The sequence below is a fragment of the Vicugna pacos genome, chromosome 3, assembly GCF_048564905.1.
Source record: "Vicugna pacos chromosome 3, VicPac4, whole genome shotgun sequence".
Classification (NCBI taxonomy): Eukaryota; Metazoa; Chordata; class Mammalia; order Artiodactyla; family Camelidae; genus Vicugna; species Vicugna pacos.
In genome coordinates, this window is record NC_132989.1 from 56582525 (window position 1) to 56598948 (window position 16424).

The 16424-nt window shown below is 36.2% G+C and overlaps 1 protein-coding gene across 10 annotated transcripts in view; it reads left to right on the forward strand.

Moving 5' to 3' along the window:
- The window catches only part of MCTP1 (multiple C2 and transmembrane domain containing 1), a 604116-nt gene that overhangs the window by 421896 nt on the left and 165796 nt on the right, over positions 1–16424 (forward strand). For all 10 annotated transcript variants that reach the window (XM_072958382.1, XM_072958380.1, XM_072958381.1 and 7 more), the window contains one exon: positions 4350–4443. In XM_072958382.1, the coding sequence (XP_072814483.1) occupies positions 4350–4443 (94 nt within the window). The remainder of the gene's footprint in view (positions 1–4349; positions 4444–16424) is intronic.

A 16424-nucleotide genomic window follows, 5' to 3' on the forward strand; every position in this document is an offset into this window, starting at 1 on the left:
CCTTTAATTTTTTAATTGAGTATGAATTAAAAGGAAGCCTCTTTAACTTTTGATCAGATGTAGAGTGATAGGGTGGAATAGTGAGTTACTAAAGTAAGTACCCTTCTCAAATGCTACCAAACCCTCTCACAACAGATCTGCCTATTTCCCAGCATCCTCATGTTTTCCATTTCCCACCATGTAGTTTTCCTGAGTCAACAGAGAGGGGAGCTCTTACTCCACTGTTCTGTCTCAATGAAGCCTCGAAAAGTGAATGTCTCAGGACCCATGAAGCTGGGAAAAAAGCTTTTCCACTTAAAATTACAAAGCTTGTATTGTACAATGCTGCCAGGTGTTTAGAAGGCTCCTCTAGACACTCAGCCATGAAACCAAGCTCTGACTAACAAAGGGCCGCTTAATTTTTTTTTAGATTTTAAAATATTCCTGTTGCTGACTGACATCCTTCCAATAACTGAATTTAATAAAGATGTACCTTATCAGGCTGTGCAGATAACATGAAGTGCTGGTACTAATGCTCTACAATATTCTTCAAACAGATTAGCAGGATGTGCGCTTCAGCAAATTTATTCTGGCTATCTCCACGGAATCAGCTGTCTGCTAATGCTTGTACAACTCATCCACCAATGGTGTTATCATAAACAGTTTAATAGAGGTGACTTAGCAAGGCTAAAGAGTATATATTTTTAAACCACGTAAGAGCCCAAGGTATTGTGTGGCATCCTCTAATACATAATTGCAGTTGTGAAAACTATTTCCCATTTTGGTACTCACCAAGACATATTCTCCTGTTACCAGAAGTGAGCCTCATGAATTAAAACAATGTTAAAGAAGTTAACTGGAATAGTAATATGAAAATTATTCTAGGTATTATAGTATTACATTTGATGGATTAATATTTGATACTATCCCATATATTAGAATGACACAACAGGCTAGGTAATTAGACATGATCCTATTATTACTGATATTTTTTTTCTTTTTGCTGGATGGGCCTCCTTAAATCAGCCATTTCAATTTTGAATTTGAATATTTGTTTTTATACCTTCTTTCAAATATTAGTTATTATTTTAATAAAATATCAAATATTACGTGGATGTCCCAGCTGCTTCTCAGATTATGTTCTGCTCAGTCTCTTCAAAAGTGAACTATGTTTAAATATACTTGTTTTTAGCCCTGAATTTCAAGCAGAGGCCTGTATTTCCCTCTAGAGACATACTTGCCAAGAAGCTACTGTCTGGAGCATAGTACATGTATTATGATCTCTCATAGCAATACAAGGACAAAGACCTATATTTTAGTGTCTTAGAGTATCTCCTTTTTATTATATAGATTATGAAATGAATGAATGCTATATCATGTCTGAAATACCACTTGTTTCGGAGAAACATATGAAAGAGTTCATTTGGAGAATTATTCATATGTTTTCCTATGAGAACTTGTGTTTTGTTTTTATTTTTGTTTTGTTTTTTTTTTAAGTTCAGGCTAAACTTGAGAGTTTGATTTGGCTCCAGTTATGGTGAGGAAAGTAGGTAGCTTGCCCGACTCATATGAACCAGCCCTGAAAAGGCTCTCCATTGCTGTCTATCAGCTGTTCATTGCAAAGCACTGAAGCCCCACAAATTAAACAGACATTACTGTGTGAGCCATTATTTGATCACCACATTCTGAAAAGATGGCTAATTCCATTTTTCTTTTTTTTTTTTTTCCTTCTTTCTGGGGAGAGGGAAGCAAGGAAGGTCAATAGGGGGCGGGTAGTAATGGGTAGTAGACCAAGAGCGATCGTATGACCTTTTCAGAACGGGTGTGCTGAACCCTTGCTCCCCCTTGTCACAGTTTAAAAACCAGAGGAGCTAGTTTAGAGAAGAAGTTGTTAGCATTCCATTTTTATTATGACATTTCACAGTCATCTGATTTAATGTCCCTTGACCGGATTGTCCACCGTGAGACGATGGGCTTGAAATGTTATTTAGAGCATTGATAAAAGGTGAGCGGTTCTAAGATGACAGCGAGTCATAAGGCTGGTGGTGTGACATTAATTTTCTCCATAACAGAGATGGAATAAGACGTCACGGTGACAAGCTGTCAATCAGCTCCGGCCCCTCAGAGCATCTCGATGCCATAGGATGGGGTATTGCCTCTCCCGTAATAGAGCTGAACTGAGATGCTCTCCCTGACAGCTGCTGCAGCCATAGAGAAAATATATTATACAGCCTTTCATTAAAAAAATAAAGAGGACTCCTCTCCAGAGCATTTCAATCTTTTCCCATCTATTGAGGGCTGAAAGGATTCACAGCAAATCATAGATTCCTCTGCTATGGAAATTTCTGGCTTCAGAAGCCATCCAGGTTTTGAGGCCTTCTAAAATAACCATAAATAACAAGTCAGGAATACCTCTTGATGAAGCATTACTTCAAGTTATATATTTAAACCAATACATTTACGTTTGGAGGGTTTTTTGTTTTTTTGTTTTTTCTTTTTGCGGGAGAGTTATTATAATCGATGTGTGTTACTTGCCTAAACAGTTGAAGTTTGCAATAAATTACTGAGTATCAGCTGACTCGAGGAAATGAAACCTTCAAACAATAATTACCCTCCAAATGGAAAGCAGAACATCGAGGCTGATGCACCAGAAGCTGTGTGACCGGGCAGTGAGGTTACCAGCATGAAAACGGTTCTCAGACTGAGCGCTGAAGATACTTGTTTTAGTCACAATGGAACTTGGCTTAAATGGCTCCTGAAAATTAAAGGACAGGAACCCCTTGATAAAACCCTTCTCCGCCATTAGATTAAAAGACTTACCTGGTCTACAGCACTCAGTAAACTCTCAGATAAAAGGCAACTTCCCAAACCCAAAGGTTACTACCTGAGGAAGACAGCATGCCAGCAAATCTCTGAATTATAATACTGCTGTCTGAAGTCTCCACTGTTCAGCCCTTCATTTACAGGAGTTTAAATGGAGAGAGAAGTGCATTTTTATGGAACCCAGTCATCTGGGTGGTTTAAACAGTTTGGGTGATAAACAACTGTTTAAAAACAATAAAAGATTAAGAGCTAATCCATGTGCTGAACACTCCTTTTTAAAAGTTAGGCTATGAGATTATGCATCTATCTGTGTTTCCTCCTCTCAGTATGCCAAGGTCAGAGCTGCAGGGTAAACAATGACTTGTCATACGGGACTGATAAAGTTAATACTGCTGTGAGCTTGTGGTTGTCAGTACTCTCACATTCTCATACAAAGATGGGAATGTTCTTTACTCTAGTAACGTTTTAATAGCTAATTTTATTACGCAAAACTATGTTATGCTTCCCGGTTTTAAAGCTTTTTAAAGATTATGATAAAGAAGTACCTTTGATTTACTGAGTAAAAGTGCTGATCTTGTCATGAGAAAAATACAGTGAGGCGTAAATAAATGAATGCATATCATCTCCTATAGGTACATTTTACTAAGAATTTGTGTCCATTAGAGTTCTGAATTACTGTCTTGGTATCCCTCTTTTAATTCCTTCAAGTATTACACTTGCTAAAACGCTACCATTATTAATTTATGAAATTAAATAGGTTTTAGCATTTGGATCTGATTCTTCTATTAAAATTTCTATACCTACCACAATGGCAAATAAATTTACAAATTTAAGAAAAATTGCTTATCACTTTTAAATTGATTTTTATTGGTCTATTTGATTTCCTTTTGAAAATTATATCTGTTTTCTACCTAAAAGGTGTATGGAACTATGTAAGACTTTAGAATTAAGTATTAGAAAATATTCTTTCAATAATTTAACCCTCATCTAGCACCTGAAATTTAGAAAACTCACCGAGAAGAAAATAGTAGAAAAAAGTTAGTTAATTTAATGTTGGCTTTCTTACTCTCAAAGTCTGAGGTGCGCTACACAATCAACAACTTAAGATTCGATATTAAGAATCATTAGTTTCCAAATCATCATTCGTACAGATGAAAGATTTCTTGGAGTGCTTTGGTAAAGGAGACTGAAGAAGAAAGCAGACTTGTCCTATTTTATAATTTATTGTTCAACATCTACTGTTAATTACTTATGGGAAAGAAATGTGGTATTTTTTACTCTTTCAAAAAATCTACTTATATAGCAAAAAATGATCTACATAAATATCCGTGTGCATGTGTTTGTGTGTGCATGTACACATTCATATAGAAAGGTCATCTGTGCTGAAGAAACATAAGTATCCCCCCTCCCTTTGTTTTTCCACAAATATCCTTTTGATCACTTATGCAGCATCCTGAGATCAATCATAATACTTAGTGTTTTCTCAGCACACTCTTTGAGACCCTTTAGGACCTTTCTTTTCTAATACTGATGTTGGGATCTTTCAGAGCCCATTGCGGATATTTCACAACCTGAAAGATGTGGGATTTCTCCAGGTGAAAGTTATCAGAGCAGAAGGGCTAATGGCCGCTGATGTCACAGGTAAGAAATGATGCAGTTCTCCTATTGCATATATATCAAGCAGCATGCAAGGTCTACTCCATTTAATGATTGAACTTTTCTGTATCTTCTTCTCTCAGAGGTATCAGCTTCCCTCAGATGATACCATAGTATCAACACTTATAATTCGAACATGCATAGAATCTGTTGCATAGTTACTGAAAAGTTAGATGTATAATACTCAATTACTTGGTACGAGTTCTTTGTATTTGGATTGCTGATCCAATTCCTTAGTTGTCCAAATTTCTTAGCACATCCCAGAGATCATTCTGGATCTAAACTAAGCATCTACATTGTTCTAAATGTTTTTTAACCAAGAGACAGACCTGTAAAAATGCCAAAGTCAGTATGATGTCTTCAAGTTTCCTGATTTGGATATTGCTGTTTCTATGACATATTCATTAATTATTTCGTCACTTTCCAGAGTTAAATCATTGTTCGGAATTTGCAACTATTTGAGCATTCATTTTTTATTTATTTCAAAGGATTCGAGGGATGTTTATATGATTCCTTAAATAGACCATCTCAAGATGGATAATAAATAAGACTAACTTGACCAATTTTTGTGTAAAATTTTCTTCTCCTGAAAGAATGTATCCACTTAGTATTTGTGGAAATATGCTTACCACTGTGAATGGTCAGTATGTTGACCCTGAAGGTGTAGCTGACTTATTTGAAGGGGAGAAATGTCCTTTTCCTGCCATAAAGAGCTTGCAAACCCTTTATAATAATGCTGCTGCCCTTCTTTAATTCATGGAACAGAATCAAAACCTAATTAAAAGATCACATGCCTTAAAATTAAATAGCAGATGTCTGCTTCAAAATGGCAATATTTTAATTTTTTAATATTTATGTAGTATCAAATGACTACTTATTATATGATAAAATTAAAATGTTGACAGTTTACAGTTTCTTTAAAGGGAATATTATCAACTCATGAGTAACCAAGAAGATAATGACAACTGTCAAATATTATTTCAAAATAGGCATACCTGAAAACAGTGGGAGAGAGCGTTGTTTGTAATCTTTTTGCATATATACTTACTTGGCTCTGGGTACTAAACAGTTAGTGAATGGTAAGTTTTTTCATTTTCTATTTTATTTCTGGTGTAGTTAGAATCAAATTATTCTGAATACAGTGATTTTTTCCATCATTACGCCACTTTCATTATTAGAACCGTTCATTGTTGACTGACTGCTCTATTTTTGTGCACTTTGGGTATTAACTTAACTACTGGAATAGGAACACTGGGCTGCTTTTACACCACAGAGGTCCTAACCAGTCTTTGATTCCTAGCAGCAGGTAGATTCAGGAATTCATGGCAGTAACTCTCACCATCATGAGAGACATCTTCACTTTTCTTCAGGATTTTCTGTGGGGGAGGGAAGCACCCAGCCTTGTGATAATAACATCTGAAGATGGGGAGAAAAGCCTAAAATAAAAAGTATTTCAGAGGGCACCTAAGTACTCTTACTGGACATTTATAGTGGGCACAATAATTTCTTGTAGAAACATTCAAGTCCCCTTTTCTTCAAAAGTCTAGATACCTGCCCATTACACAAATTCAGTGTGATTCGCTGTCTCTCTTGGAGAGAATCTGTCATTGCTTTGGAATCTTCATGAATATGCAAACTATGTTAACCCAGTTGGTCTATATGCCACCGCACAAGTTAAAGTGCATGTTCTCTCGAAGCTGGGAAAAAAAATAGCTATATTTCTTTCCTAATGGGTCTACGTCAATTAATACGAGTAACAATCGTCTTTTCCCTGGGGATTCGTTGAGACGTAATTTTGATCTGATAAAATGAAGTTTAATTTGGGAAATACTAAATAACAGATTCACCATTTTTTCCTTCCAGTTTTAGGGATATAAATCTAATAAGTCCTCATTCCACACTGACCTTATAATCTAATGTGCTCTGAATTGAACAAGAGAGATGTTGAACTATTCAGGGGCAAGAGGATAATTCAGTCTTTGACCTTGCTCACTCTTGGACCTTTTGTGGTCTTTATGACATTTGTGATGGTGGCAGAAACCGAGGACCATATATTTAAGTCACAATGTCTGAATATTCTTCCAATTTTTAAAATACTCTTTACTTTTAAAAAGGATAAATACTTATATGTATACTGATCCTTCCTGGTCTTTATTATGAAATTTGGGGCACAAATAAGCTCTTTGTATACTTTATCTCCTAGTTGCTCAAAAAAGAACTATAAAAATATGTTGTGCATCTCAGTGGATAATTATAGTCAGGCCTTGCAAGATATTCAGCATCAGTTTGAGAAAAGGGAATGGAGTCAATGGTGCTATCTTCAAATCCTCAAATTAGCATCCATTTAGGATTGTTCTGGATGGAAAGGGGAGGTTTAAAATCACTGATAACTCTCGGTGTAAGCAAAGAATATTTTCTGACCTGATATAAATTAAGCTATTACTTTAAGCTACTTGGTTGACTTCTGAACAGTTTTCTAAACAAGTCTCACAGAACAATTTATATTTGACCAACTTTGCTCTATTATTAAAATATTTTTAATTATCAGAACATAAAGTTAAACTCCCAGAATTTCAGCAAAAATTTGAAAATTACAATACTCCATCATTTAACAGTAAAAAGAAATTCTAACATCTTTTAAGTAGCCATCCATCTTACTGCAGTTAGACTTTTTTCCTTTCAAAATGTAAAATTTTACTTTTGTTACAACACATTCATTGAGAAACATTGTGATACTGTATTAATTCTGTGTGAATAAAGAGCAATTGAGACTCTCTTTGAATGAGTGAGTATAAAGTACAAATTACTTTTTAATGAAACCCTCAATTCTTTCCCTTTCCACAAAAAGCCTATAGCCTTGTTCAGCTGAAGGCTACTACAGTAGGTCACTTCAGTTAAGCCCCTAATAAACTGTTGATAGTCGAGGGTAGTTTTTTCTTCCGTCTCAATAGCCCAGTGTTGGACAGTGCACTTCAAATCATTAAGGTTAATACAGATTTAAAAAAGAGATTAACTCTGGTGGTTAAGGCCTCAATTTACAACTCCCACACATACACAGGCATTGAGTGAGGCACAAGAGTGGATTGAAATTTCAGTCAAATTGTGGGCAGTCTTTCACAGCCTGAGAAAGTGGCACTCTTTTTTTCAAAGTTGGTCAGCTAAATTCTTCATGAAGGAAAAAGTTTGACGAACTGAAAAATACTGCACAGGACAACTTACTTACCTTTCACTTAACCAGTGAAAAGGTTACTGTCTCTCTGGACCATCAAAGCAAAACCTGCAGACTGTCTGGCCCTGTGTTCACTAGGGAAGATTCTACTGCTAAATCGAGTGCTCCTTAAAACTGGACAGACTATGAGAAGAGAAAGACCAATGGGGAGAATTTTTTTTTTTTTGGTGGTGGGAAACAGTTCATGTCTGGTGGAATTTGTCTTTTCTAGCTTCTAATTATTCTTCCTTAGGGCCTGATTTCTGCTTTCAGCTGAACATTTAAAGTCTTCTATATTGAGTGAGGCTTTCTTTGCAGAGTATTTAGACCTAGCCTATTGGTTCTTTCAAGTTCTTAGAGGAGAAAAAGAAAAGGGTTCTTCTCCTCAACCCCTCCCCTTCATTTTCCCCTAGGTTGTTTTTTTGAGCTCCCGAGGAAGAGGTCACAGCCTCCCCAGGAATTCCAGCCACTCAGTTTCAGAAACACTGATAGGGGACAACCGTGCAACTCTTTCAAAAGATGCCCTACCTTTTCACTGTATTTAAAGGTACACTAATATAAAACTTCTCCACTCCAGGTGAACTGATCTCTCAAATTAATGCACCGTCTCTTTCAGGAGACCACAGAGGGAGAGGTTAAAAAAAAGGAAGAGAGGGTCAGAATTTTATAATTAACGTAATCTGTCACTGAAATTGTCCCATTCAGTGAACAAACCTTTTCCTAAAACAAGGTTACACATAAAGATTTGCAACTCACCAGCCTTATGTCTGGAAATCTACTAGTTATTAAGAGAGATGTTTACTACCCCTTTATTTGCATAGACTGTTCCCATGTTTTTCTTTAGGAAAACTGTCTTCATTGTTGGAAAATATTTAAGTAACAAAACAGCAGAAAAAGACATGCTACAGTTTTCTTATCAGCTTCCGTGAGAATCTTATTATCTTAAGAAATAACAGTTAGCAGCTCAGATTCATTAGCAGAGCTAAATTTAAGCCCCATTTGACAGGCTGCCTAGAAAACATTTTGTTTTGCTGTCTGTGGGCTTTAATTAAGATGTGTTCAATTTCAGTCTTCTTCAGTCTCCCCCCACCCCCAACTTGCTGTGTCACAGACCAGCGATCAGACACTTTTAGATGGTCCAGCCCATGACTTTGACCTTCTGCGCAGTCCGGCGTTCCCTGGGGAACCGTTCAACTCATGAGGTCTGATTTCACACTTCCAGGATGCCTCAGCTCTCTTAACAATGACAGGGAGACAAAGCCCTTTAGAGCAGGCCGCATGGGGACTTGTTTAAATTGGAAACCAGAGAGGAGTCAAGGAACAAGGTTATGGGCTACAGAATAGTGCTTTTAATAAAGAGCTCACAGCTCCGGCTCAGCTCAAAGAAGTCTACCTCTGTACAATTAATTGAGCCATTTATCTGGAGCATCTTAGGCCTCTACTTTCTCACAGAATTGCGTGGTAAATATCAGCTAAGAAGCAAATGAGATATGCATGAAATGAATTTTAACACTTTGATTACTGCACCTCCAGTCTTCATTAAAAGGAAATTTATTTGTATTTCTGACCTCATTATCAGTAGGCTGCCTGCATTTTTATTGGTTCCTGTGATTTCCAGCTTGAGTGTGTCATGAAGGTATATTTTATACAGAGATTTGGATTTATTATTCCTGGTATTTTCCCTGAACATTATGGGTCTATTCAGAGAAAGAAAATGAAAAGGTAGCTGTACGGAAAAGACGAGTCTCTTCTTTGGAAGTTTTATATACAGTTGGTGAAATGCCAAGCACATATACATCCAGGTAGTATCCTTTTAAAAAATTAACATGTGTGGGTTACTCAAGCAAATTGCATGAGATACATACAATTGTTGCTTGAGTGGCTCTCAGAAGACAGTGGCTCTACTAGAAGAAGTAGCTATGTTGCTGCTTTTATAGAACTGTAGCAGTTTGAATTTACAATAGCACATGCCTTTAATTGCCATGATCACATTTAATAACATTGATGATATCTGATAAGTGCAGCCTTAGATTTTGTGATCGTTATTTAAAATCTACTTAGAAGAGATATCCTTTAAATTCTATATAGTCCCATTGAAAGTGTTACATATAAAATGCAGTGGAATTCCTTCATATGTGTGAATTATCAAGGGTAAAACAATTTATCAAATAAAAAGGGGTTATTTGTGGGTGTCATTCTTAATTTTGATACTTTTCACCATGCTAAAATCTTAGATCTCCATTTCTTGAAACATAAAACCAAAGTTTTAAGCAACATGTATCATACATTTCCCAAGTATGCTTTATTTCCTTTCTATAACCTAATGTTCTTATTTGCTTTTTAATAAATAAAACTGTAGAAGACTATTCAGCAGATAGTATACTTTGAGAAGAAATTTCATCCAATTTATAATGCATCAAAAATATCCAACACCTGACATTCTTATCATTATAATACACCTAGTTTAGAAAAGAATATGACACACATATGTTAAATATCTTAACGCTATATAAACCTCTTCCTTAAGAATGAGACTAAACCAATGAAGGCATCACAAGAAAAGAAAGCAAATCTCTCCTCTACATCCTTTTATGATACTGTATCTCACATTGAAATAAAAGTTGCTCCCTTTTAGTAATTATATTTTAAAAAGCTAAATCACATTCTAATTATAGAAATGCAAAAGTGTTCTTCTCAAACTGAACAGTGGATAACAATTATTTGTGAAAAGAGGAATTAAAATGATAATTTAACACAAGGGCTGGTGAAGCCCGTGTCTGAACTGGTGTTTTACAGGGAATTATAGGAATCATGTGTGATTCATATGCAGGTCACATGGTTAGAAGATACTGCTCTGGAAGAATAGGTGGGATGACAAAAGAGATTCATAATTGGGTTTGATATGCTCTAGAGGTGAAGGACTATGGGCTGAGAAATTGGTGGTCCCACTATCAATGGGAAATGAGGGGAAGAGAAATACTATAAAATAATTAAGTGAGTTCTGGGGAATGAAGATTACAGAATGATCCTCTGAGTAAAGAAATAGAGAATTGCTGATTTGGCTTGGAGGGCTAGCTCCAGGATTTCCCTCAGTGCTTGAAGAAATCCTTTTAGATGTTAGAATCATTGCTTAAAATTAAATGATTATTTATATTTTATCACATTATGATATAGCTGTGTAAATAAGAAATGTATTTTCTAAAATGGTGGATTAGAGAAATGCTGTAGAGAGGATCTGGATTTAACTAGGCTTTTGAAAAAAAATCTTACTACATATAATTTGGACTATATGATAGTATAGTTAGATTCATAAATGACTAACCAGTCAAGCCCAAAGGGTGATTATATTAAAGGATTGCTGGCAATGGGGATGCCAAGCAGAGGAATGCAGGGCTCTGTCCTTGGTCTAACCTGTTCAACGTATTTACTAATGACTTTGAGGAGATAATTGGCTGCTTCCTTATCAAACTTGCTAGGAAGGATAGTTAATTTATTTTATACAAGAGCAATGTATGTATGGTGCTTATATACATATATTATATACACAATATACAACTTATATAGCTATGCATATGTAATTAACAGATTGAAATAATAGGCTTAGTTCTGTAAGATAAACATAAAAAAATACAAATTTTTAAAAAAGTATCAAAGTCTTACCTGGGTCCAAAATAGTGATGCCTTGCTTTAACAGCAGAAAATACAGAAAAGACTTTGAGTTTGAATTGAATTAAATCTCCATGAGATTGAACAATTCATACATGAGTTTTGTTACACTGAGTAAAAGGAGAATGTTGAGAATGATACTCTTTTCTAGACTCATCAGCCATACTGGGGCATGAACTCAGTTTTGGAAACTACTCTTTCAAAAAGGACATTGACAAACTAACCAGAATATATCTTCAGTTGATGTAGCTGCTGTTTTAAAATCAACCATTGAAAATAGCTCAGTGAAAATGATAATGACAGCAACAGTGGCAACTAACATTTATAGAGCCCTTATCACATGTCAGACACCACCCTAAGCTTGGTACAGGGATTATCACAATTAATCTCACAACAGCCTAATCAGGTATCGCTGTTATCTCCACTTTGCAAATTAGAAAACTGAGGTGTGGAGAGGTTAAGCAACTTGTCCAGATGAACACACACACCCACACACACACAACAGCTCATAAATGGCAAAGCAGGGATGCCCATCCACATCCATTCACTGACGCTACCAACTTGTACCAGAGAAAGGGAGATGTTGAATTGGATGTGATTTCTTTTGTCAGTTATCCAAAAGCCTGTCATGAGGAAGGTGTAAATAGGAACTGGCAAGAGGTATTGGCCAAGGTTCACATCCAGAGAGCGAACTTCTTTCTAGCACGTTGAAGCAGAAAGGGATTTATTACAGAGTTTTCAATGGATCACAAAATCTTTGGAGGCAGGAAGGGCCCAAGAAAACAAGCTCTAAGCTCAATTTCCAGAGGTTAGTACTAAAGCTACTTGAAAGAAGCAAGGCGTTGCTGCTCCTGCCACATTAGCCCGTTGGGAAGACACTGTGGCAGCTGCTCACACTACGCCTGCTTGCTGTGTGCAGCAGCAAAGCCAAGTCCCCTGCTCTCAGAAAACGGAGTTCTAATGTCAGATCCTAGCAAGTACCTCTAACTGGTGCAACGTAAATCACATCTGCAACCCAGGCTGCAAGGGAGTCAGGGGATGTCACTTTGGCCTTTGTGGCCTCTCTAGTTCAGGAAGAGACACTAGAAGTAGTTAGGATAGATGCTCAGCAAGCCAGCCACACTATCCAGTGCAGGAGGGCAGGCACCGAATGCAAATCAGGTACTCTCAGTGACTGAGGCTGTGCCCCTCCTTCACACATTATTTCACTGAAACTTGAAAAAATTACTACAGAGGGCAAATCACAGAAAAGGTACAAGCTACAGAGCCCATAAAATGTAAAGAAGCATTTCCCCAAAAAAGTAAAATTGCTAAATAATAGGTCACATTATTCCTATGGAGGGAGTGACTGCCCCGTCACTGGAGCTGTATAACGGCCTGGTTGCAGAGCGGTTCAAGTCCAAAAAGAGCTCTTGAACTTGGCCTCCGAGGCTTCTCTCCCAGCCCTCAGGATCTGAGATCCTGCAGTAGGTGCCAAGACCAATAACATACACCTGATGAGTAGATATTATGTAGAAGAGAACTAAAAAGGCAAATATATCATTCTAAAGGCAAAGGCTTGACAGAAGGCAGTTTTCGGTTTTATTGCCTAAAAATATAAAAGGTTTAATCACCTAATACAGTTTTTAATTTTTTAAGTCTAAAATATTGTTATCCCATTCAACAGTTCTCTCCAGCTAGTTGATGTACTGATAGGAACGATTATCTGAAACCTCATGCTTTTCTGTGGGGAATCTAATTGAATCTATATTTACTGTAGGTACTAGAGTATCTACAAGGGCTTATAAAAACAAAGGAGCTTATGATACATTTATGTGCTTATTTTAGACCAAACAACTTCTGCATTTCTAATCTTGTAACAAGTCACTTGTATGTAGTTTCTTATTAAATATTAATTGAAAATAAAATCTTTAAATGTTTTTACCATAATCTGTCTAAACTCTTAAAGGCTGAGACGTAACTTCTCTGTTGCCTCTTCTCAATAATTCCTGTAACCTGCCATTTCTTTCTCAGTTTCTTATGTCTTGTTTTATTTCTTCTGTCATAGATTTTAAGCTTCCCAGTATATACCAAGACAGTTTACTTCTAGGACTCAAGAATGCATCTAGTTACACATAATACTATACATATTCTTTTGCAGCTAGTTCTAGATCCCAAGGGAAATAAACTAATAAATACATTAAACTTTATTTCCATTGCTCTTACAATTCTCAAAGTGTGTCCCAGGAATCTCTTGGGATCCCCAAGACCCATTTAGGGAGCTGTGAAGTCAAAACTATTTTCATAGTAATACTAAGATGTTATTTGCTTTTTTCACTGTCATCTCTCATGAGTATGCAATGGAGTTTTTCAAAGTCTATGTAATATTTGATCACTCTGATGTTAACGTGTCATGGGTTTATTGTTATTGCTGAATGAATAATAGTTTTACATGCTCTAAATTTTTTAATTGAAGTATAGCTGATGTACAATATTATGTAAGTTACAGGTGTGCAATATAGTGATACACAATTTTTAAAGGTTATACTCCATTTACAGTTATTATAAAATATTGGTTATATTCCCCATGTTGTACAATACATCCTTGTAGCTTATTTTATACATAATAGTTTGTACCTCTTAACTACCCCTCCCCTGATATTGCCACTTCCCCCTTCCCTCTCCCCATTGGTAACCACTAATTTGTTCTCTATATCTGTGAGTCTGTTTCTTTTTTATTATATTCACTAGTTTGTTGTATTGTTTAAATTCCACATATAAGTGATGTCATATATTATTTGTCTTTCTCTAACTTACTTTACTTAGTATAATACCCTCCAAGCCTTCTGTGTTGTTGCAAATGGCAAAATGTCCTTCTTCTGTGACTGAATAGTATCCCATTGTGTGTATATACCACATCTTCTTTATCCATTCATCTGCTGATGGACACTTGGGTTGCTTCCATATCTTGGCAATTGTAGATAACGCTGCTATGAACATTGAGTGCTTTTCCAATTAGTGTTTTTGTTTTTTTCGGATATATACCCCAGAGTAGAATTGCTGGGTGATATGGTAGTTCTACTTTTTAGTTTTTTGAGAAACCTCCATACCGGTTTCCACAGTGGCTGCACCGATTTATATTCCCACCAATGGTATACAAGGGTTCCCTTTTCTCTGCATCCTTGCCAACATTTTTATTTGTGTTCTTTTTGATGGTAGCCATTCTGACAGGTGTGAGGTGATAACCTCATTGTGGTTTTGATTTGCATTTCTCTGATGATTAGCAATGTTGAGCATCTTTTCATGTACCTGTTGGCCATCTGCATTTCCTTTTTAGAAAAATGTCTATTCAGGTCTTTTGCCCATTTTTAATCAGGGTTTTTTTTTTTTTTTTGATGTTGAGTTATATGAGCTGTTTATATATTTTAGATATTAACCTCATATTATTTGCAAATATTTTCTTCCATTGAGCAGGTTGTCTTTTTGTTTTGTTGATGGTTTCCTTTGCTGTACAAAAGCTTTTAAGTTTAATTAGGTGCCATGTGTTTGTTTTTGCTTTTATTTCCTTTGTTTTAGAAGACAGATCCAAAAATTTGCTATGATTTATGCCAGAGAGTGTTTTACCTATGTTTTCCCTGAGGAGTTTTATGGTTTTCAGTCTTCAGTTCATTTTGAGTTTATTTTTGTATATGGTGTTAGAGAATGTTCTAATTTCATTCTTTTACATGTAGCTGCCCAGGTTTCCAGGCACCACTTATTCAAGAGATTGTCTTTTCTCCATTGTGTATTCTTGTCTTCTTTGTCATACATTAATTGACCATAAATGTGGAGCTCTTTCTGGGCTCTCTGTTCCAATGATCTATGTGTTTTTGTGCCAATACCATACTGTTTTGGTTACTGTAGCTTTGTAGTATAGTCTGAAGTCAGAGAGTGTGATTCCTCCAGCCCTGTTCTTCTTTCTCAAGAGTGTTTTGGCTATTCAGGGTCTTTTGTGTTTCCATTCAAATTTTAAAATTTGCTCTAGTTCTGTGAGAAATGTCTTTGATATTTTGATAAGGATTGCATGGATTCTGTAGTATGGTCATTTTAACAGTATTAATTCTTCCAACCCAAGGGCATAGTATATCTTTACATGCTCTCATTTTTAATTTCTAAAATGGTAAACTTTGATAGATATAACCCACACATAAAAAAAGCTCTTTGTGATCCTCAGTAATTTTTAAGAGTTCCTAAAGCCAAAATGTTTAAGAACTGTTGCTGTCGGGAAATGATTCTCAGTTGGGAGAGGGCAGTATTGGCCCCTTGGGTGCTTTAGAAATCTGTGGAGGAATTAAGTTACTGTTGTGGTTGGGGAGCACTACTTGTGTTGGAGGTTGAAGGTTGGGATGCTAAATGTTTTAAAAAGCATTAGACAATCTTAAATAGTGAAAATTATTCCATGTCCTGCATGACTAAATATAGACATCGATATAGGTTTAAAATAATATGACTAATAAGGGGTTAAATCTGTTTTATGATTATCTGAGTCTAGATTACATCCTGAAATACATATTATTTACTCAAGTCTTATAAATGGCTGTCGCTTTACACAGTAAATGCCAAAGACCTTAGGTATGTCTCCAAGACACTTCATGACGCAGTTCTCTGTAGCTTCCCTGACCTGTTCTGTTCTTCCCATTGCTTACTGTGTCCCCCTGTCAGGGTCCCTGAGCCCATCAGGCTTTTGCTGTAGTTGTTTCCTCTTCCTGGAACACTCTTCTCCAGGTAGCCACTTGACTATTCCTTTATCTCGTTCAATTCTTGGCTCCAACCTCCTTCTCAGTGAGGTCTTCGCTCATCATCCTCATTAAATGTATATACTGTGTCCCTACCCAACATTCTTCAAATGCCTTACCCTGCTCTATTTTTTTCTGTTTTCTGTTAACATCTATCACTCTCTAACATGCAATGTAATCTACTTATTATGTTCGATATTTATTCTCATTTCCCTTCCTCCCCGCTGCAAGCAAACTCCAGGAGAGCAGAGACCTTTCTTCTTTTTTTTTCTTTGTATAGCCTAGCACATAGTAGATACTCAATAAATATTACTTAAATACATCAACATATGTTTTTA